We start from the raw sequence: 22,394 nt of genomic DNA, 5'->3' as shown, positions 1-22,394 counted from the left end.
CGGCGCTGGGACCCGTGCGGCCGTGACCCCGCGGCTCCCCCGAGGCCGACGCGGCCGCAGCGGACAAAGGAGCATGTCGGCGCCGAGGAGGGCCCGTCCTCTGGCCGCCATGAGGCTCCGGGCGCCGCCCGGCCCGCGCCGCGCCCCTGCCCACCCGGACGCCGGGGCCGCCCGCTAGGCCGGTGCGCCGCCGCTCGGTCCGCAGGCCTCGGCCCGCAGCATGGAGCCTCCCGGGCGCCGGCGGGGCCCCGCGCCGCCGCCGCCGCTGCTGCTGCCGCTGGCGCTGCTCGCGCTGTTGGGAGGAGGCGGCGGCGGTGCCGCGGCACTGCCCCCGGGCTGCAAGCACGACGGGCGCCCCCGAGGGGCCGGCAGGACGGCGGGCGCCGCTGAGGGCAAGGTGGTGTGCAGCAGCCTGGAGCTCGCGCAGGTCCTGCCCCCGGACACGCTGCCCAACCGCACGGTCACCCTGTGAGTAGCCCGCGGGCCTCCCCCACCTCCGCCGTGGCGCTTTCTCGTCTGCCCGCGTCTGTGTGCGTCACTCTGGAGAGGAGTCCCTGCCGGCACCCACGCGCCTTTGTGTGAATGAAGCTGCAGGCAGAGGGTGGTGCTGGGCCAGGGTGCCCTCCGGGGGAAGGCGGGCGAGGCTGCCTGCGAGCTGCCTCCCGGCTCCGATAGTTTGCAAAGTTTTTGGGTTCCCGGGCGCTGCGCTTCGGTGGCTGCGCCGTGCCACGTGAGGATGGAAGTCAGCATGCAGTCGGCGGAGCGAAAGCTCATTCATCCTGGGCTTGGACTTCCAGAAAACACGATGCTCGATTAGAAGCGCCAGTCCTTCTGTTAATTTGCTTCTGTTGCAAATTAAGTTACGCTTAAATGGTAGAATTTGCAGAACACAAGGACTCGGAACGGTCTTGTGTATGATTCTGAAACCCCAAGACTGTTCTCTTGCCTTTTACCATGTTAGTTTTTATTACAATTAAAGAGCACCTTGTAAGATAGAGTTGTTATTCTCGTTAGAAACATTTGGGATGAAGTTGGGCATCTGTCTTGCAGTCCTGTTTTCATGTCTGTGAAAGCTTATACTTAAAAGCAAGAACTTCGGAATTGAAAATTGGATTTGTAGAGCCTTCCAACTCCATCGACTTTTGATTTTCGGACTGAGTTTGCACCTGGAAGGAAAAAAATTGGTAACTAACTTTGCGCTAGGATTCAGGGTCCAGTTTTGCAAGATTAGTTCTGCCAATTCTAGCTGAACAGTTGGCCCCAGGGACTGTTGGTTTTGTTTTCTTAACGATGAATTGGTTTGGAAAAGTTTAAGTCTAAGTGTTTCTAGTGAATATTTTGTCAAAGTGGAATATGAGTCCCTCGGTTCCGTGTTCGTCTGTGTTGTTTTGGTTGGTTTCCTAAAAAAGAATCAAGGCTGCCACTATAAAAACATGAAGACAAGGGCCGCAGCATGACATATGAAAAAACTTAAAACACGGTTTTGCATTTAACCCAAATTCAGCAGGAGGATATACTGGTAAGAGAGGTATAAATATCATTGTTAGCACTTTTGTTTATTCTTCATTTCCATTTTTTGAGTTAGGGAGCATTTAACACAGGAAAACTGTACATATGTGTGTGCTTTTCTGTTTATGGAGGCAGAGAAGTTTTTGTTTTGTTTGACTTCTTTACCAACACTTTACCATTTGGTGGTGGCAGCAGTTGTGTTTATTTCTTAGCCCAGATTCTTTGAAGTGAAAATTTTGGGTTTGGGACCTTAATTACAGTCTGAGCCAAGTGGAGAAAACCCCAGTGTTGGAGGTGCCCCTTGATGCTCTGCAAAAATTAGTCATCATGCAGTGACGTTATAATTCGGTTCTGGGTCACTGAGTGTGACTTCAGTTGATTCATGTTTAAGTCCAGTTATTCTGAAACGTCAGCAATTTCACCTGTACTAGACCAATTGTTTGTAAATTGTTGATTTTGCTTTACAGAAAAAAAATACGTTAGAATGTAGAAAATCACTATTCCGTGTGTTATCAAACTATTACATTTTTCTTGAGCTGATTAAAATGTAAATGCCTTTGAACTGTCATTTTAACTGAATTTGTTTACACCTGAAAGCTCTTTAGATGAAAATAAAATTTATAAATATATTTAGTGAATGGGAAGAAGTTGTAATTTATTTAAGGATCAATTAAAGCTGATGTTATGGATGAAGTGGGTTCTAGGTATATTAGGCCTAGTAGAGGTTCTTATGGACCAGTTTCCTTATTTTAGTAGGCAAATGATCAGGCTGTCATTGTGGATAAGTGACTTGCCTAAGTACCCATAGTTAATTAGCTTCTGGGTCCATGTTCCAGATTCCCGCCTTGCAGTTCAGATGCTAATGTCCCATTTTTCCACCTTTTCTTTCTTTATCTTTCTTCTTAGCTCAGCAGTTTTTGTTGAGTGGCTCATAGGCAGTACGTAGCATGTTGAGGTTTGGACTGTCTGTTAATTTCCTAGGGCTGCTGTAGATGACCACAGACTTGGTGGCTTTTACATTTTTGTAGGCCACAAGTCTGAAATCAAGGTGTCAGCAGGGGCCGTGCTCCCTGTGAAGAATTTTGGGGAGATTTCTTGTTTCTTTCAGCTTCTGGTGTAGTCTCTGCATCTGTCTTCACACGGCCTTCTTGTGTGTCTCTGTGTCTCAAAAACCTCTCTTTTCTCTTATAAATACACCAGTCATACTTTAGGTTCTAAGTCCAGAATGATCTCAAGATCGGTAACTTAATTACATCTGCAAAAACCCTGTTTCCAAATAAGGTCACAGTCAAAGGTACTGGGGTTAGGACTTGGACCTGTCTTTTTGAGGGACACTGTGCAACTCACTATAGAATAGAAATAAGAACATGGTCTTTCTTCTCCAAGAACTTACAGGTATTTGGGAAAAAAAATTAATGAATGAATCTCAGAACAGTATGACAAGTGCTCTAATACTGGGTATATTTGCACATGTAGCAAAAGAAACCCAGAAGAGGGTAACAGGTGGGATTGTGGATCTGAGGATCCTGACCCAATTCCGAAGGATGGATAATTGTGAAGAAAATGGTGAGGGGACAAAATGGGGCATATGAGGTTGGAGGTGGGGGATCCCAGCACGCCCATCGGCTTGGAGAGAGCAATGTCCGCTTTTGATGCCATGCAGTTGGTGTTGCTGGAAGTCAAGGGCAAGTGTCCAGTGCCCAGAGTGGTCAGATGGGACGATGGAGGGGCCAAGTCAAGGATGGACAGGCTCCTTGGTTTGCCTTTTATGCTTAGGTGTGGATAAGCATTTTCAGCTGAGTTGTGATGTGGCTGCACAGAAGAAAATTAATTGATTGGGGGGATGGGAGGATGGCAGGGATAGGATAGAATTTTTTTTTTCCTTAATGAAAAATAAGGCTATTTCTGTTTAGCGGATGAAATGGTAGCCTAAAGCCCAGACTCTTCAGCTGTTACATATGGTGAACAACACTCATTTCCACAGCTATGTTTATCAAGAGAGGTCTGGCAGAAATCCCTGGCTTGACCACACTTGTTCCTAGTATCTCATGTAGACTTTTCATTGAAAGATCAAATTGCACTTACTATTTTAACACACAAATTAAGCCAAAGTTTTATGTGTTTGTTAAAAATATAAATTATTCATATACTTTATATGACATGTTGCTTAATATTTTAAGTTTCAAAAATTCCGAGCACTTCATTGTTCGAAAGTTTTACAAATTTAGCACTGCTTTTCCAAATGTATTTTCTTCATGATGCTACATGGTTATTCTAGACAAAGAAAAAGTTTTAAAAAATTATTTGTAATTAGTCAAGAAACTTAGGGATGAAGTCCAGGTTTTTCTCAGACTGTTTAACAAATTAAAGTAGAGTATGAGTTTTGGTTTTTACTTTATAAGATGTTCTGTTTGCTATAAGACCTGATAATTATTTGGATATCACCAATATGGCTCAGAACCAGGTAGAAGAAAAGGAATGCTTGTAGTATTCAGTAACTTAAAGCTAGTTGGGGAGAAAGGATTTGCGCAGTAGGAAGTAGATATTAAGGGAATAATTAAAGAATTAAGTAATAAATCCTTTACTGCAGACTGCTTCAGTGCTTTAGGAAGCCTGAAGGAGGGGAGTGATCACTGTGACTGTGGAGTCATTGGAAGATTTTTGATTTTCCTGAAGAAGTCAGGACTTGAAGTGGGGGGACACACTTGGATTGAGTTGGGAGGAGAAGGCATTCTGGAATAAGGGTAGGGGGTGATGACTGACTGGCCCAGCTGAAGTGGAGAGACTGTGTTGGGTGAATAATGGAGAGACAGTTTTAAGGACCCTTGGCTTGTACATGGTATTTCAGACAGGCCTGGTTGGGGTCAGTTAGGGGACAGTTGCACATGGGAAGAGGAAGGGATCCAAGCAAAACCATGCTGGAGTATGGGGGAGCCTGAAACAGAGATTGACAAGGAGCATCTGCTGAGGCTGGGGGAACAACGGGGAGAATATGGTCATAGAAGTCTGTGGAAACAACTGGATGAGGAAGGAGTTTGGGATGGAGGGGACCAACAAGATGCAGTGTTGATAGATAGAAGTTTTCTCCTAAAGCCAGGGAATATTAGAACACATCTGAGTAGGGTGGGGAATATCCAAGACAGGGAGAAATGGATGGTGGAAGGTGAGATGGGATGAAGCTGGAGCACAGGTGGAGGGTTTGGCTTTTGCTGGCAGCAGGGAATTTCCATGCCCACACAGTGATTGGAGGGTCGGTGGAGCTTGGGCATACAGGCAGGCAGGGCAGTGGGGTGCAGGAGGGAAGAAGAGGAGGTTCTCATCCCGTTGGTTCTATTTTCATAGAGAAAATATGCATAAAATATACATAAAAGAAAACATATAGAGGCAGGATGAGGGAGAAAGGTGGGATGAGGAGGTGAAAGAGGCGTGAAAGGGTCCTTTTGGAAAGTGAACATATTCGCAGTGAAATCAGCAGGGTGGAGCCTTGTCCATCTTTGCCTTGTGGTCAGATTCAAAGGGAGATGATGGCCAGCACAGTTGTTTTTCTCCAGATGCATTCAGCCTATATGTGAGACTCTTTGGGTATAGCCAGGTTGTTTCTTTGCCAGGTGAGTGAGGCCCAGGGAGAGAGGAGCAAAGTGATTTTAATGGGTAGACCAGTAACCTGCTGTGGCTTGAATTTCTACCAGGAGAGCTGCTGGGTCAAGGGGAAGGTTGTTATCTTTGGATCAAGGTCTTACATATGTCTGATTTCCAAGTATGTAGCACAAATTATTTTTCTCCCCATGGACGTTGGTTGAAGCACTGTTATGTTGTAGGAACAGAGCTGAGCGCTGGGGTTCAGGGATAAAATAAGGAGACGTGATGCTTTCTTTGAAGGATCAGTCTTATATGAATTCTCTGCTGAACCAACTGTGCCTCTCCTTGTCCCCTGAGCAGACTTTTGTACTTTGCTTCCTGTGTGCCTTGGCTAAGACTGTCACCTTTGCCTGGGAATTCCTGCCCTTGTACAATCCAGCTCAACTGCTATGAACTCTGCACTCACTGTTGTAGTGTTTTGATCCCTCACTTCTCTGAACCCAGGTAGCTCTAATTATCTGTGCATTTGTGTTATCTTTCTGGAATACCAGATGTAGCTCTCATCATGCATGTACCCTTGAAGGGTAGGACTCAGACCTATTTTAGCACAGTGCCTGGAGCATGGGTGGGTACATGATCATTCTTTCTCAGCGAGAATAATGCTAACAAAGATACAACTGGATGGTGGAAAATCAGGAAAAGTGGGGGATGGAAGAGGGATGTGAATTCAAATTTCGACCCTATTATAGCAAATGAGAACATTTATTTATTTAGTTTGGGTCAGCATTTCATAGTCTTAGGAACACTGATTCAAGAATGGGTATATGAAATCTGGCTACACTTACATTTGATCTACTTGATTGAATGAGTGTGGCAAGTACACTCATAAACAGTGTGTTGGGGAGTGGCCTGAATTTCTACCAGGAATATTGTTCAGAAATATTTCAGAGTTTGGGGTAGACTTAGGCATTTGCTTCATGAATGAGTCTTTTTCTGATATGATGACAAGGTTTTGCATGACCCAATCCTGTTGCTTCTTGCCTGCTTGGAGTCCTCCAGCATCAGCAGTACACGAGAGAAGCTGGTGGGTTTGGCAGTATACCAACTCCACAAACAAACAAACACCGGAACGTTTGGAGAGGTTTGTCCCATTGCAGTCCTAGCTTTTGTTCCCAGGAGCCTGTAAAGATGGTTTTAAAAGTAGGTAAAAGACAGAATTAAAAACTCTTGAAAGTAACTCAGAAAATGACACAGGATAAAATTTCTCATAAGAATGTTCAATAACTTTTAAAAAATTCCATTTCAGCCGCTTCTCTGAAAGCCATTGTTTTCTGTATTGGCTTGATCCTATGGAGGACTCTTAAGTCCAGCAAACATAACTAATTTATTATTGTGTCAACACTTTTCTCATAAACAGACAAGACTTAGCATACAGAATTCTTTCACTTTTAGTAGCTTATTGACTCAGTTTGTACAGTGATTAAGAAACTATAGATGTGACCTTCCTCAGCAGGTTTTTAATTGTTGCCTGATTAAATTTATTTAGAAACCTAATATAATGTTAATGTTTTATGTATGGTTTAGCTTGCATTAATGTTCAAGTGCAGACAATTTTACCCTGAAAAGGGAGCTTTAAAAAAGTAAACACTTCCTCCCAAGGTTGGTATTTTCCTTCTTGACTACACTGTTCAGACATTTTGAGTGTCTAGTAAGGGAATCTACCTCTGTGTTCGCTGTGGGGTGGGACGGAAATGTAGTAGGTGCCTCCCAGAAGGCACACATCTGTCTTGGCACCTTGAGTAACATGCTGAGCACATTGCAGACACTAGGCTTTGCTTTTTACCAAATGAAGCCTTTCTTGTTCTCAGATCCTTCCTGTTCAGGGTCTGAAGGGAACAAATGGAAAGTTTGAGGGGTTGGTATAAAAATAATCCAGAACCTTCCCCCTTCCCATCCACCCCTTCCCCAGCAACCTGGTCTTTTTTTTGTATTTGTCTTCAGGCTGCAAGCACCCATTGCCTTCCCACATATAGATGGGGCTGTCCAAAGACCAGGGTTTACTTTTGATACTTATTCTTCTTTAGTGGCATTCTTGGTAATTCATATTCTAGCCTTTTAAAGTGCCTGTTTTTGCATTCATTCAGCAATTCATTCACTTCCTACCCTGCTTGTAATGGGCTTAGGTGGATTTATGTGACTTCTTATCTCTGGGCTTGACTTTATTTTTATTTTTTATTTTTGCTTATTAGACCACTTTTATCCTAGTCTCATATGTCTTTCTGGAGGTCTACCTCTTGCCTTCTACCTGTGCAATACCTGTCCAATATCTGGTTGGATGTGACCATCAGCTCTTTTTGATGTGATTTAACCTGTATTTTCTTCCACTCTACTGTGATACTTATCCACTCTACTAAGACAGCAGGAGAAAGCAGGGGGGTAACTTGTGGATTTTTAGAAATTTGATAGGCCTTGGAAGTTTCTAAAGGGAAATTTGCAAGACTGCTTTAGGAATGACCTTGCTTAAAGGAACTGATGGACCTTTCTGTTCTGTGACCATCATTGATTTCCTTCTCATGTCCCTCTGCTGCGCACACCTTTCCCCAACCCAGAACGTCTCAGACCTCTTGTAGCACATAGTCACTTCCAGTATTTATGACAGTCTTTTCCAAGATGTTTCACATCATGCCACACACAGACAGTGATGATGTCTGTGGGACACACTATAGTGAAAGGGTGAAAGAGCTCCAGGCTGCAGCCCACTGCCCGAGTCCTGCATCTATCCAGCCCTTAGGTAAGGGGAGCAGGTATCTGCACCTTCCTGTAACCTGGTAGGTGAGGTTTCTGTTGAGATTTTCAGCCTTATATTAGAATCACCAGGGAGCATTAAAAGTTCCAAAGCCTGGATGACAGACCCTGTGTTCTGATTTAATTGTTTGGAGATGGGGCTTGTACGCTGGCTTTTTCAGAGCCCTGCAGGTGATTCGGATGTCTTCTGGGCTGAGAACCTGTTGTTTAGTAGCCCAGTGACCTGAAGGGTTAACCACAGTCACTGGCTGTCATCCGCTGCAACAAAAGAAAGTAGAAGAAAGCAGAGGAGCAAAGGAGGGCAGCTGCCTCACATGGAAGGGCCGGAAGGGCTGGAGGAGCCGTTCCAAGTGGAGCAAAGATGATAAAAATCAAGAGACGTTTCTGGGACACATAGCTGAGCGCTTAGGGATAGGGCCTTGTTCAGAGGAGCCAAGAAAAATGGCTATTTACAGAGCAGAGAGTGTTGTGTTGAAGTTGGATTTAATATCAAGTCATGGGCATAAGGACAATAAGGTTTAGAGGTGTGTTGTGGAGCTAAATGAATGAAATGAAAGGATCTAATTGCGGCAAGGATTTGTCCAGTTAATATTTGAGAGCCTGCTGTGGACAGGCCTTTTGGAGAGACCATGACAGGAGATTTCCTCTGTCAGGACACATAACTTTGTTGCTAGGCTATGAATCTGAATCAACTCAGGTATCAGATATTTGTTAGTTGCTTTTAGCTCTTTATCAATGCAGATGACAGACATTCTTGATTCTTAAACAAAATAAATAGTTTACATCTTTTGTCTTTTTTTCCTTCTCATATTTCGCCTTCTTAAGTTTAAATTTCATAGTGTTTGAATTGATGTGCACATTTGCATTCTTTTATTCCTCAGTAATCACCATTGCGGGGAGGGGGCAGATCTGTAGAATTATATATTTCACACGAAGAAGGCTGAATTGTCTATCACCCTCACAGTCTCCTGATTAGAGTTTTTATTAAGGCTTTTTATGATTCTGCCTGATGGCAGTGCCACCATAGGTGTGAGAAAATCTTTTGGCAAGATTGCTAGCTTCTCCTATATGTAAAAAGGCTGCCCCGCACCTGTTCGAGAATTGTACTTGCAGGCCAAGATGTCTCTCCACTAGAGGAATAAACATGCTCCCGATTGGGGTAAGGAAGAAGTAGAGGACCCTGAGATTATCTAAGCCCCCCAGTACCAGTCCCATCTTCCATCTCTTCCCCCTCTCTAAGCACAGGGCATTAATGCACCGTATGTGATTGGTAAATGTTTGTGAATTAAATTCACTCCGGATATGAAGACATTTCTCATTTGGAATACATCATTCCAAGTATGTGACTGGGCTTCATCTGGAATGTCAGTTCCATTGCAGGGTTGCAGACTTTGTTTTACTCCCTCCTGCATCTGTAGAGCACTTAGGACAGTGACAAGCATTTAACAGGCACTCCTGTGATGGCCTGCTATTGTGGATGGGATAGAAAGCAGCTTGTAGATTGTCCTGGGGATGACACTTCAATCCGAACCCTCTTTAGATTTAATTGAGGGAGATTTAGAGCAGCCTTCGAGGTGTAATTTTATGCAGGTTCTTTAACTCAGGTGTCAAAATTTTCTGTCTTTAAGCCTGCTTAAATCTAAGTTTAATTAAGTTGACTCATTTCCCATCCAGATAAAACTTAAAAGCATTCTTTGTTTTATTGTGCAATTCTTCCTGACTCGTTTCTCATGAAAAAGCCAAAGAGAAATTGACTGGTGGTACATTCATCTCCAGGGCAGTATTTAAGACAGGTGTCCTTTCTATGAGTGTTAGATTTGTCTTTTTTTTTTTTTTTTTTTTTAAACCTGCCTTTTGTTTGTTTGTTTGAAACAAGACCAAGTGTAAACTCTCCCTTTATGGCCAAGACTGAGAATTCTAAAGTCTTTCCAACAACGTAGAACTTGCAGTCTACCGTAGTGGACAGTGCTGGACTGGCTCTTCCGTTCCTTGTCCTGTCTTGTGTTTGCTTGAATTGTAGAAGCTAGCATACAGTTTTGGAATGATTTATTTACATTCCTTGTTCTCTTACCAGATTGTGGACTCCTGACAGTCATATTTATCTCTGTATCCCCAGCGTCTAGCACGGGAGCACTCCGTAAATCTTTGTATGAAGAAGTCCCATTTTTCCTAGTATTCTTTTTCTCAAGTAGGGCTAGGAAGAATCTTGCATTATTTCTATGAGGGATGAATCTATCATGGATAAACTCGACACTGTTCAAAGCAGAATATCCAACATACAAGGTCAATGCTTAAACTCCCACTCTTCGTCTGATAGTGAGAAGAAGTGTCTCTTACCTACTGTCTTTTTCATTTCTTGATCTGATTCCCTCCCATCTCTTGAGACAACATTGCTTATCTTTCCTCTGTTTTAAACTTCTCCCCTAGTTTGTGATATTTCTCCTTGGCATACATAATCATGTCCTTTTCTGCTCTGTTAAAAAACTCCCCTCCCCAAATGCCCCCTTGTAGCACCATGATGGAGTGACCACTCTCTTTCCTTCACAGTTAAGCTTCTTGAAAAGTAGCTGGAATCCATCATCTTCATTTCTTTCCCTCTTATTTCAGTTTTAACCCCTTGCTGTCTAGTTTCTGCCCTGTGCCCTTGCTGAAATCTTCCTAGATTAGAACATTTTTTTATTCATCGCTACATGATTCTTCTTATTCTAGTTGCCTATGTATCTATTCATTTATCTGTTTTCACACTCACTAATTATTGCATCTTGGCAACTGTGTTTACTACTTAAGCCATTCTTTCCTGTTCACATGATTTGGGCTAGCAAACTCTTAGTAGGACCTGGCTGGCTTGGTTGCATGGTTTTTCTACCGAGATAGACCCAGGAAGGGCAGGGCCTCCTGGGGGATGGTGTGCTTTTTGAGGTGAGGCTCTTGGGAATGGGCGTCATCCAGTCTGAACCTATGAGAAATAGAAATTGTCTGCTTGAGATTATTGCCTACTTGAAGAACCCTAGCAAACTGTTGTACTAGGATTTGATTTTTCAGGGCTGTTTGTTGGGGAAAAAAATCGTATTTGAGTTCTTCCCTCAGGGATAAAGTTGAAAAACTTGTCTATCACCTTAGCTTGCAGACTGAGATATTTGTAAGACTTTTCTTTCTCTTGTTTTCTTTTCTTTTTTAAGCTTTGTAATGCTCTCAGTTTCTTGTGCTAGTTTTCCCATCTTTTACCGTTTTAGGATTTTAAAACCTTTTAAATTGGAAGTGTTTTGTTGTTATCGTACACAGCAAGCATGAGAAGGGAAATTAGGGAGACCTTTTATACTCAGTTTGTCCAGAGTGAGAACAAGTGGTGGCAGCTTTAAGATGGAAAGGAAAGTGTGGCGATTCCCCAAGACTTGCAGTCAATGAATAACAGGCTCCTTTCATGGCTGGAAAAATAGTTTGGGGAGGTGAGCATCACGTGGCTCACTCAGGTTTGTTCTTGCTCTTTAACTTGTGATGTTTTGCTAGGCTGTGAAAGTATGTAAGCCTTAATGGTTGTTTTTTATTCTGACCCAGAGTTTATTTTCCAGTGATGCATTTCTCTTTCTGTTGGGATGTTAACATCCTGGCCTTCTTCTTATTATTCTCTTTCAAGAGAATGGGCTTTCGGAAAACACTTCCTTAGCCTTCTGATAAAATTAATTTGATATACCTGATGTTTAGAGTTTTGAGGTAACCACAGTTAAGTTACCTAATATACAGGTGTATTAGGGTTCTCTAGAGATACAGAATCAATAGGACAGATAGATAAAAGAGGGCATCTATTATAGGAATTGGCTCACATGGTTATAGAGATAAGGACGTCCCATTATCTGCAAGGTGGAGAACCAGGAAAGCCAGTTGTGTTACTCAGTCCAGGTCCCAAGGTCTGAGAATCAGAATCAGGTGGGTGGGATGGTATGAGTCCCATTCTGGGTCTGAATGCCTGAGAACCAGGAGCACAGATGTTGGAGGGCAGGAGAAGATGGATGTCTCAGCTCTAGCAGAGAGCAGATCTGCCCTTCCGTGCCACCTTTGTGTCCTGTGCAGGCCCTCAATGGATTAGGTGGTGCCTGCCCACAGTGAGGAAGGCCACCTTCTTTACTCAGTTCACCAATTCGATGCTATTCTCTTTTGGAAACACCCTCACAGGCACACCCAGAAATAATGCTTTACCAGCTGTCTGGGCATCCTTGAGCCCAATCATGTTGACACGTAAAATTAACCATCACAACAGAGGTAGGAACAGTTTTTTTCTGATGCTGATTTGACTTTCTCCTAACACTGGTTTGGTAATTATCTTGAACTGCCATGACTAGAGAAATGTCATAGAACTTTTTGATATTCAGAACTTTATAAATAAACATCCTTAACTGATTTAAAAGTTCTAATAACAACCAACATTTGGATTTTTATCATGTTCTCGATACTATGCCGAATACTTCATGGACAACATCTCACTTAATTGTCAAAATAGTTTTATGAAGTTGGTATTGACCACCTTTTATAGGTGTGCCAACTGAAGTGTGGGCAGGTATATTGATCTTCTCAAGTTTCATAGTTTTGTGACTCTAGGTCTGCACTTCTAACTATTGATAAATCTGTGAAAGTCAGAGGCAACTTAGATGCTGTCTTTGATGGTAGGGTTGGTGGTGAGCCTTCGTAGAACATTTGACACGGAAGACTTGTTTGCATTGATCTGTTTCTTTGGAGGTGGCTGACTGATGGGAAAACTGACTGAGAATTTTCACCTAGTCCATATTATGTCCAAGTAATTAACTGTTGAAGGAAAGGGTTTTAACATTTTGCTATCAACAAGTGGTTGTAGAAATGACTAGGAGCAGTTATACTTAGATTCGTATGACCAGTTATTACACAATCAGTCCTTCTTTGCTTATCTGCATTCTTGACATTGAACATTTTACCCTGGAATAAATAAATGCCCCTATTTCTAACATAGCAGCCACGTTAAGATGAAAGGAAAAGGAACATTGTAGGGAGGGTAGTTGCATTTTTGGTAGGTCTCCATCTGAAGTGAAAGGAATTGATAACGCTCTAGCTCTGTTTTAGGAAAGGTTCAGTCTATATGTCATGCTGTGCTGGGTGAGCAGACAGCCGTCGTACCTCCTCATTTAATAAAGATGCCAGCAAGGAGGATACAGAGGAAATAATATGAGACTGAATGGGCATAGGGACTGACATTGGCTTTGCTACCAAATAGAATTGTGACCCTTAGCAGATCACATTTCTGCCCTTCACTTTCCTGATTAGTAAATCGAGGTTTTGAACTAGATTACCTTTAAAGGGCTTTTAACTGCAAAAATTCTGTGGTTTTACATAATCTACACATCAAACCAAAGCTGACAAGATTGCTAAAATATTTTCAAAAAGCCACAGAAGTTACATGCACTTTTAATGAAGCTCCAGTCGTTTTGTTAGAATGGCTTCATTGCATCATTATGTTGCATTATAATAGGGAGGGCAGGGGCTGTTTTCTTGGGGGGAGGGGGGAGGTGGAGGAGGGTTGGGGCTGCTCCTCATTAGCGTCTGGTCTGCCTGGTTCCTGAGCCTTTTCTCACTGCTAATTGCCCCTCACTTACCAGCTGAGACCTGCCCTCCTTCCCTAGGGCTAATCCAACATTGGGACCTTGTGCTCTCATTGTGTTAACTGAGTTTCTTTCTTGTCCCCGAGTTCCTGAATGCTTGGCACCTGAACACTTGAGGAGCTCTTTTAGCCTGTGAACTCTGGTTGTCTCTTTGCATTTCCCTGTTTGAAAATATACATTTTTAAACCCCAGCACCATTAGTAGACCAGCCTGCTTGTCTGAATTTCTGAGTACCAGATGAATCTGCAGGGTGTTGATAAATTTCAGAAACATAGTTTTTTTTTCTTAAATACAGTGAACATATTCTTGATGACAGTGTAGACACATAGACACCCATTCACATGTGTGTGAATGTGCACTTTTTTTCATTTGTTTCCAGACTTTATGGACACCCTGCAGATTCTACGTCACAGGATTTTTCTTGCCTGCATTCTCCCCTACCTTTTACTGCTTTGCCTTTATGACCACATTTTTGTTGTGAAATCCTTCGATGCCAGCATTCTGGCTGATTCTGTTTCACAGCAGTTCCCTATTGACCCTCTTTCTAAATGTGCAGGCCAGTTCTTGGTCATGAACCCTCCAGTTACAAAAGCACATTTGGGTCATAGTTGCCTTTGATATGGTTTCTGCAACAGAATCAATGGGGCAGATGGATTTCTTGCCCCAGTGATTTGGAAGACACTTTGCTGTCGGGAGTGCTGTGTGAGCTTATCAGGAAAGTACCAAGACTGAGTAAGGATCTGATGGGCTCAGTATGGGGAGGCGATGGTCATGCCATTATTTCCCAATGGCGCTGGAAGCCCAGAACTCTGTTAATTATGGTGTTCATTGTTTCTTTGGTTTTGCAGTTTTGGGCTCATGCTAGCCTTTTGTACATATCAGGGTTCTTCACTGTTTGAGATAGAGTTTCTAAAAGAGTGACACAGCCACCTAAATTTACTAAAGGTCTAGAGATTTCTTACCAGTACAACTATTTATATACCATACTTAGTAGTAAAACTATTTATATAATATACCTAGTAGTAAGCTCTGTCCTTGTCAAAAATATTGACTTCATTCTTAAGTCATAGTTTCCAAAATGTGCTCTCCAAGTATATTCTAAAAAGTATATTCTAATAGAGAGTGACTCCCACCATTTGGACCAGCTGCCTAAGGATCTTTGGGGGACTGTATTAGGGAGAAATGCTGGTTCTTGTATATTAAGAACACCTATAAATTAGTAAGAAAAGACAGGTCCAGTGATAATAGGTAATGTTTGCTGAGTGTGCCAGATTCTGTAGTATCTGTTTTAAGTGTGTTGTTAGTTACTTTCACAGTTGCCTAATGAGGTCATTATTATGATCCCTGTTTTGTGCAAGAGGAAGTGAGGCATAGAAGCTCAATAAGTTCCCTGGGGTCACCCAGTCAGTAAATGATGGAACCAGGTTTTGAGCCAAAGCAGTCTGACTCCAGAACCCATCCTCATAACCAGCATGTGGTCAAAAGGTATTTCCAGACCTTCACAGGAAGGGAACACACATTCTTTATGAGAAATGCAAATTAAAATTTTGAGGTACCATTTTTTGCTTCTCATATTCAAGTGTGACTCTGGCAAGAATACTTCATAGGTGATGGGTAGACTTACATTATGGGGTACATAATATCATCATTTTTGAGTTATTTAGCAGCCTTTGGTATCATTGCCTATAGTTATATTATTAATGTTTGCAAAGTGGTGACACTTTAATTTTATCATTCTTTATTTGTTTATTAGCTCCAATTCTTCTATAAAAGAAATTTTCCTCAGATCAATTACTTGGCTTCCTTGAGGTCACTTTGTCCCAAAGGGCAAGATAAGTCTTTGATTGTTTTTCTTTTTTATTAATTTTCAAAATAATGAGTTGGTTCCCATTCTATATTGTTTTCACCTTTGACCCATATAAATACATTATCTAGTTAAAAAATAACTAAAAACAGTCCTTTAAGTTGCAAATGAAACACCCACACGGTGACAATTTATTTAGAGTTTAGTATTTTGACTGTATAACTTTAGTTTTTTAGTGTTCTAACGAAAATAACAGAAAATATTTTTAAACTTTACTCAATCGTTCATTTGTATCGTAGTTTTTTTTAGAGTAATATGTGTAGTAGTTTTCTTTATTGTAGGATATAGCACATGTTATTCAAGAGGTTTTCAAATTTGAGTGCACATCAGAATCCTTTGGAGGGTTTGTTAAAACAGATTGCTAGGTCTCATGTTTTTGGAGAGGTCTAATCCTTCACCAGACAGCCGAACAAGTCCAGGGCATGAAGAGATTGGGAATACCCACTTTGGATCTAATGCCAGTCTGCAGGAATTGGGGGTGGGGATGGATGGTGAAACTATAGAAATAGCACCAAAAAGAATCACTCAGATCATTCATTATATATTTTTCATCCAAAAAGGAGGGGGGAGGGCTGGACTGTGTCATTCATTGTGTTGCAAGGGACATAATCAGGATACATGTGTGGTCTTGGAAACTGGTTTGGACCAACCACCTGTAAAGGATCTTTTTGAGATACTTAGAAATTTGATTGTGGCTGGGTTATTAGAAGAGAAGAAAATATACCAAAATGGAAAGGTGGAGAATCTATAGCTGAAAACAACTGGTAATAGTGTTATTTACAGTATGATCTCATTTTGTGTATACAAAATACAAAGTTATAAATATATGTGGATGATAGTGTCGGGAACGAGCTTTTTTAAAGTATTAAAATGGTCTTCCCTGGATGCTGGCAATATACTTTTATTTTCTCATTTTTGCTAATCTTTGTTTTCTGATTCTTTACAGTGCACATCCACTGCTCGTGTAATAAAAATCATTTAGAAAGAACCCATCTTTTCAGTGAAGAATGTCATTTCCCACACTATCTAAAGGGTAATTCGATCTCAATTACACCTCCGTATCCCTGTTTCTTTTATTTCTTTCTCAATAGAACTTTTCACCAGCTAACATTTTCCATATTTTGCTTATTTATTTTGTCTCCTCTTACCCACCAGTGTGTAAACTCCTTGAGGGCAGGGATTTTTGTTTTGTTGTTGTGTTTCCTATCTCCTCGAATGCTATCATATCACGCACAAGAAGGCACTCAGTTAATCTTTTTAACTGAATACATGAATGAGTAAGATCCAGTATATTGAGTTATTTGATGAAAACTGTAGGTTGCAGTTAAGTTTAAAAACCACTGTGCTAAATTTCATCAAAGCTCCAACTGGGCTTAGAGTTATAAAACCTGATAGGTTTCTGTTGCTTCAGATCTGCCTATTTTCATTGTTTGCCATTTTCTAATGCAACTAGTCTCAAGAAAACAAGAGGGAACAGAATGACTGAATGGGGTACCTTTTTCCCTTAATTTACTATTATATGTGAGGCTAAATCTGCATTCCTGTTTTTCTTCCCCAGAAACCAAATGCATTTTCCCGTGGTACTGCAAAGCTATAGCATGGAAAGTGTGATGGAGGGAATGTGTGTATTAGGGTGTCTTAGCAATTTTACTTCCTCCAAGGTGTACATGCTCAAGTGCAAGGGTCAACAAACTACAGCCCTGCCTATTTTTGTACAGCTTGTGAGCTAAGGATGGCTTTTTACATTTGCAATTGGTTTGATGATTGGGAACCCTAGTTAAGTGAAATGTTATCTCCCCCCATCCAAAACAAATCCATTCTTCTCATTAGTTGACCATTATGTTAAAGAAAAAATTATTCTGACACTTGTTAAAACAGTAAGGAAGACTTTATTCAAGCCTATTGAGATACAGATGTCAAGACTATTGCAATTAGGGGAGAGAGACCAGATCAACTCCAGATTCAATAAGAACGAGTAGGGGTGTATAGCCAAGGAGGTTGGAGGGTCAGTGGAGGGAAAATTACTAAGAGAAGAGACGTCAAGGATAGGGAGATTTTTGTTAAATTGACCTGACAGGATTCTTATTAAAGGCAGGCCAGGGTGATCAGTTATCACCTGGGGAATTCTGGGGGATAAGGAATTTGATCAGATATTGGGAGTGGTCAGATATTGAGAGTGGGAGGATTCTCTCTAAACTGGCTTAGCAGGATTCTGACTTTTAAAAGCTGGACTCCATAAGGACGAACACCAAAGCCCAAGGTCAGTCCTTGTGGAGAACAGAGCTTGGAGGAACCTGACTCAAGTTCGGACAAGGAGAGCATCTTTGCTGAGCATTACAAAAAACATGATACTCAATTATTATATTTTGAGTTTTGTCAATAAAGAAATTGTGGATATTTTTCTTCTCTCGTTCCGTACATACCTACATACTATCCTGGATCTTGCCTCTGGCTCTCAAAGCCTGAAATATTTACTGTGTGGCACTTAACGGAAAAAGTTTGTTGACCTTTGCTGTAGAGTTTTAGAACTCCTCTTGTGAATTTTACCAGCTTCACATTTAAAAAGAGTTTACGATTGATATGTAGACCTGTGCTTATTGCTCTGAGAGTACTGGCTACAGGCAGAAAGGGCTTGTCTAATTCAGCTTACATAGTTTCCCAGGCTTCTTGCTGGGTGTTTTCAGCTGGACACCAAGTGTCTTGTCTGCCTGTTGTTTTCTCCCTCTTTCCTCCGTCCCATTCATGAACTTAGGAGCAGCCTCACTCCTGATGGCCAGGTGCTCCGTGGCTGCTTCCACCTGACCAGTGGACCTACTTCCTCTGTACCTGGATTTCTGACCTCCAGGACTGTGAGCTAATACCTGGGTGGGTTTTTTTTTTTAGCAGATTTATGCTGCTAAATTTGTGGTAACTTGTTATGCATTAGTAGAAAACGAATACAGACCTTAGTGAGGTTATTTCTATTTAGAAAGATTTCCCCCTTCCTTTTCTGCCCTTTAAATTCCTACTTTTTTTTTTTTTTTTACAGTGTCACTCCCAGCACACAGTAGTTGATCACATGTGTATATATTCTGAATTAATGAGTAATAGGTCTATCATCAGGAACTCAACTGAAAAATCAGACTCAAAATTCTAGAAGAACCTCAGTATGTTCCCAGTGGAAGAAAGCTCTCCATTTGATTAAAATGCCAAGTGAACTTGCTTCTATTATATTCATAAATAATGAAGTGTCCAGTGTTCTTTATGATGTACAGACAGCCTGAAAAATGGGCTTCCTTTTCTCATGAAACTAATGTGTTCATAAGATAAGATGCAGTATTATTTAATAAACAGTTCTTCATTTTTAGGCATTTTTGAAAGATATCTATTACGGCATTAAAAACTCTTTAGTTTTTCTAAACCAGTTTCTAAATCATTTCATGTAACTGTGTTTAATGATAAAGCAGAAAAATAGGTTATTTCCTTTTTGTTTATGAAATTGCTAAATAAAGAATTTCAAATAATAAGAAAAAACTCCCGGCCTTTATTTATTTTAAAATGTTGAGTTCTTGATAAAAATGCCTGGGAACTTGAAAGGTTATTTAATGAACCATTTGAAAAGTTAAGGGTGACCATATACCCAGGTGATGCTTCTTGTCCTAGTATAATAATTAATGGCACCTCCTTTTAACTCTTAAGTGTCTGTTTGACTATAAATTATATTAGACCCTATAGTAGTATGTTACCATTGATATCTTTGACTTGCTGTCTCATTTTCTTTTTTTTCCTTTTCTTTAAATCACCATGTGTTTTGTTTTTAATTTCTGTGCTTTCCAAAGTTTTCGTATTGGCCTACTTTGCCTTTTTTTAAAATCTGAATTTAATTCTTTAAAATGAAATTGTCATAGAGATCATTTATATTAAGAAAACGTTTTTTTTGGCCATAAAACGAGTCTTAATGTGTTTAAAAAGACTAAGACCATAGGAAATATGACTTGCTGTCTCATTTAAAGTAATTGTTCACCTTGCAGACATTAAAGTTGGAAGTACAGTTGGAAGCTGTGAACAGCTTCAAGAAGTCAGACTAAGTATGCTGAACTCTCCCAATTCTCCAAATCTGTAGAAGAGAGTAATAAAAATACCCACATGTTTTCATGTCTGTTTGAAAACTTAGTGGATCATTTTTTTTATTATTGAATTCAAAAATCTTACTAGAATATGCCCAGATGCCTATCTTTTTTTATCAGTTTGCCTGGCACATTGTCTTTTTGTTACAAGTCTTTCTTCAAACTGGACATTTTCTTTTCTTTTTTCTTTTTTGTCTTATGCACATGTGGTGATCCTAGCCCCTGACGGCTAACAATGTAGTCACTAGCAAAGCCCACCTGAGAGTTAAATCATGTCAGATTCCCACACTGTAAGATTTTGAGCTTAATGACATAGGAAGTACCTAGGCTTTGGTATTTTGATTTTAAAGCTCCATGCATGATTTTAATGTGCAGCCAGAGTAGAGAACCATTGCTATGCACCAGGGGTTGGCAAGCTGTTTCTGTAAAGACCCACACAGTAAATATTTTAGGTGTGCAGGTCATACAGTCTCTGTTGCAACTACTCAGATCTGTATATGTGAAAGCAGCCATAAGACAATTCATAAATGAGTGAACATGGCTGTGTTCCTATAAAACTTTAGTTAAGAAAACATTTTGCAGGCTGTAGTTTGCTGACCCCTGCTCTGAACAGATCAGCACGATTATTATCCTCTTTTATGGATTCTGATGCTGAAGGTCAGAGAAGGGATCACTTGGCAGTCTGTACTAGTGTCACATGGCAGTACTGGATTCAGATCTAGCCTTCCTGATCCCAGGCTCTGCTTTTACCTTTTGCTTTCCAGGCAGCTGACAGCTGTAATTCAGCTTTCTGCACAGTAGGTTTGGTAGGCTGTTGAATTGTTATCACTTAAGAGAGTTTCTTGGTTAGATAAATTTGAGACATGTGCAACCAAACAGGTTTGAGTAAGTATCTTCAACTTAGAATGGGGCAATTTAGCAGGTAGTGCTTTCTAAATGTACCTTTGGTCAGAAAGCTCTTTAAGAGGCCCTTTTTTCCAACTCTCATTCTATTCTGTGGCTCTTTTGTTTGTGAAAATGGTAGTGATTCCAGACTTCAGATGTGTGTGTCATCACCCTTGTTTGTCATTGGATATCACTTGCAAAATGTTTATAAAGTATTCTCTCAATTTTAACTTTGCTCATTTTAAAATACTTGTTTTAAGCAGTATTTAGGAAGTTATGCATTTGATCTAGTTTCATTTATTTTAACATATTAGTAAAAAAAACATTAGAAAGAGGTTCCTGAATCTCAGTGGTGTAACAGTTTGGAGAGACTGGCGTGATAGGACAGATACTGTTGACCTTGTCAGAAGACAACGGTATTAATTTCTGTCACTTATAATACCTGAAACTGGGTAATTTACAAAGAAATGAAATTTATTTCTTACAGTTTTGGAGGCTGGGAAGTTCAAAGTCCAAAGAACACTTACTTGGGTGAAGGCCTTCCTCTGTGTGGGAAGTCTCTACAGGGTCCTGTGATGACAAGGGTGTCACATAGTGAGAATGGGCTGAGCAACAGAACTAGCCTTCAGTTGCCTTCCTTTTATTTATTTAATTAAATTAATTAATTTGTTTATTGTTTACATTTTAGTGATATATTTTATTTGTCACTATATCCAAAATACTGTCATTTCAACATGTAATCTCTATAGAAAATTTATAATTATTATTATTAATTTTTATTTTAAAATTTTTATTGAATCGTAATTATACATATTTTGGGGGTTCAGTGTTGACATATGTTGATCAAATCAATATTACTAGTATATATATTGTTACAAATTGTATTTATTCTTTATGCCCCTTGTCCAATCTCTCCCTATTCCCCTCTCCCTCCCCCCTCCCACCTCTGATAACCCTAGATTTCTTCTCTCCTGAAAAAGTAATGTTTACTCTGTTGATTTGTTGCCTAGGTTATCTGTCCAATGCTGAGAGGTGTGTTCAAGTCCCCCAATATTATCGTAGAGCAGATGCTTCTTCTGTCACTCTGGAATGGGCTTTGTGGAGAGAGACATCCTCTTCTTTTCTTTGGTCTCTGCTGGTGACTCTCCTTGTGTCAATGCACTCGAGTGGCTGGCGGACCATCTGTGTGGTGGTTGTGATGGCTAGCCACTTTCGTGACAGCCGTGGTTACTGTGGTGGGCCACTCACATGGAGGTGATGTTTTTGGCATGCTCCTTGGTGCTGGCAGTGTGCCTGGTTGTGGGAAGGGGATCTGGTCCCCAGCTCAATGCCTCGGGTCCCTGGTTGGGCCCCAAGGCACTGGCAGTGTGCCTGGCTGTGGGAGGTGGGGTCGGGTCCTCAGCTCCATGCCTCAGGTCCCCAGGCAGGCCCTGAGGCGCTGGCCCCACTGACAGTGTGCCTGGCAGAGCTAGTCTTCAGTTGCCATCGTTTTAAAGCCATCAGAACCATGCGCATTACTCTATGAATTGATCTATTCACAAGGGCACAGTCCTTACAATCTAATCACCTCTTAAAGGTCCCACCTTTCAAATATCATAATTGGATTTTCAATCCTCTTAACACTGTTACAGTGGGGGTCAAGTTTTCAATATTTGAACTTTTGAGGGACTAATTTAATGCATAGCGGCGACCGATGAGCCCAGCCTGGTTGGTAATCAACCCGCAGGTACTGCTGAATGAAAACTAGTATCAACTTTACCATTTTCTGGTTGTGATGTTGTCTATTTGCTTGAATCTTATGAAGCAGTCATCCGGGCCTGCTTTAAGAGCTTCACCACACATTTATATATATATTCACAAAAGCATCCTAAGAGCATTTTCTCTTAGAAATGCCCGGGACGATTTACAGATGAGACATTAAACAACTGAGAGGTTAAGGAACTTGTCCTGGTGTTAAGATTCAGTCAGGTAATTTGTATCCCAGAGTTCTGCCCTCTGTCACGGTATTATGTGCTCAGTAAT

General features: G+C 41.1%; 1 protein-coding gene across 2 annotated transcripts in view; it reads left to right on the top strand.

Annotated features, from left to right (window-relative positions):
* Nucleotides 1-220: 220 nt before the first annotated feature.
* Nucleotides 221-22,394, top strand: part of ADGRA3 (adhesion G protein-coupled receptor A3) — a 109,615-nt gene continuing 87,441 nt past the window's right edge. Inside the window, exon 1 of one of the 2 annotated variants that reach the window (XM_063108435.1) lies at nucleotides 221-468. In XM_063108435.1, the coding sequence (XP_062964505.1) occupies nucleotides 221-468 (248 nt within the window). Of the gene's footprint in view, nucleotides 469-16,327; nucleotides 16,415-22,394 lie in introns of those variants that run through there. The other variant, XM_063108436.1, reaches the window with a different exon arrangement.

The sequence above is a fragment of the Cynocephalus volans genome, chromosome 9 (assembly GCF_027409185.1).
Source record: "Cynocephalus volans isolate mCynVol1 chromosome 9, mCynVol1.pri, whole genome shotgun sequence".
Lineage (NCBI taxonomy): Eukaryota > Metazoa > Chordata > Mammalia > Dermoptera > Cynocephalidae > Cynocephalus > Cynocephalus volans.
This window is presented reverse-complemented; position numbering and strand designations above follow the sequence as displayed.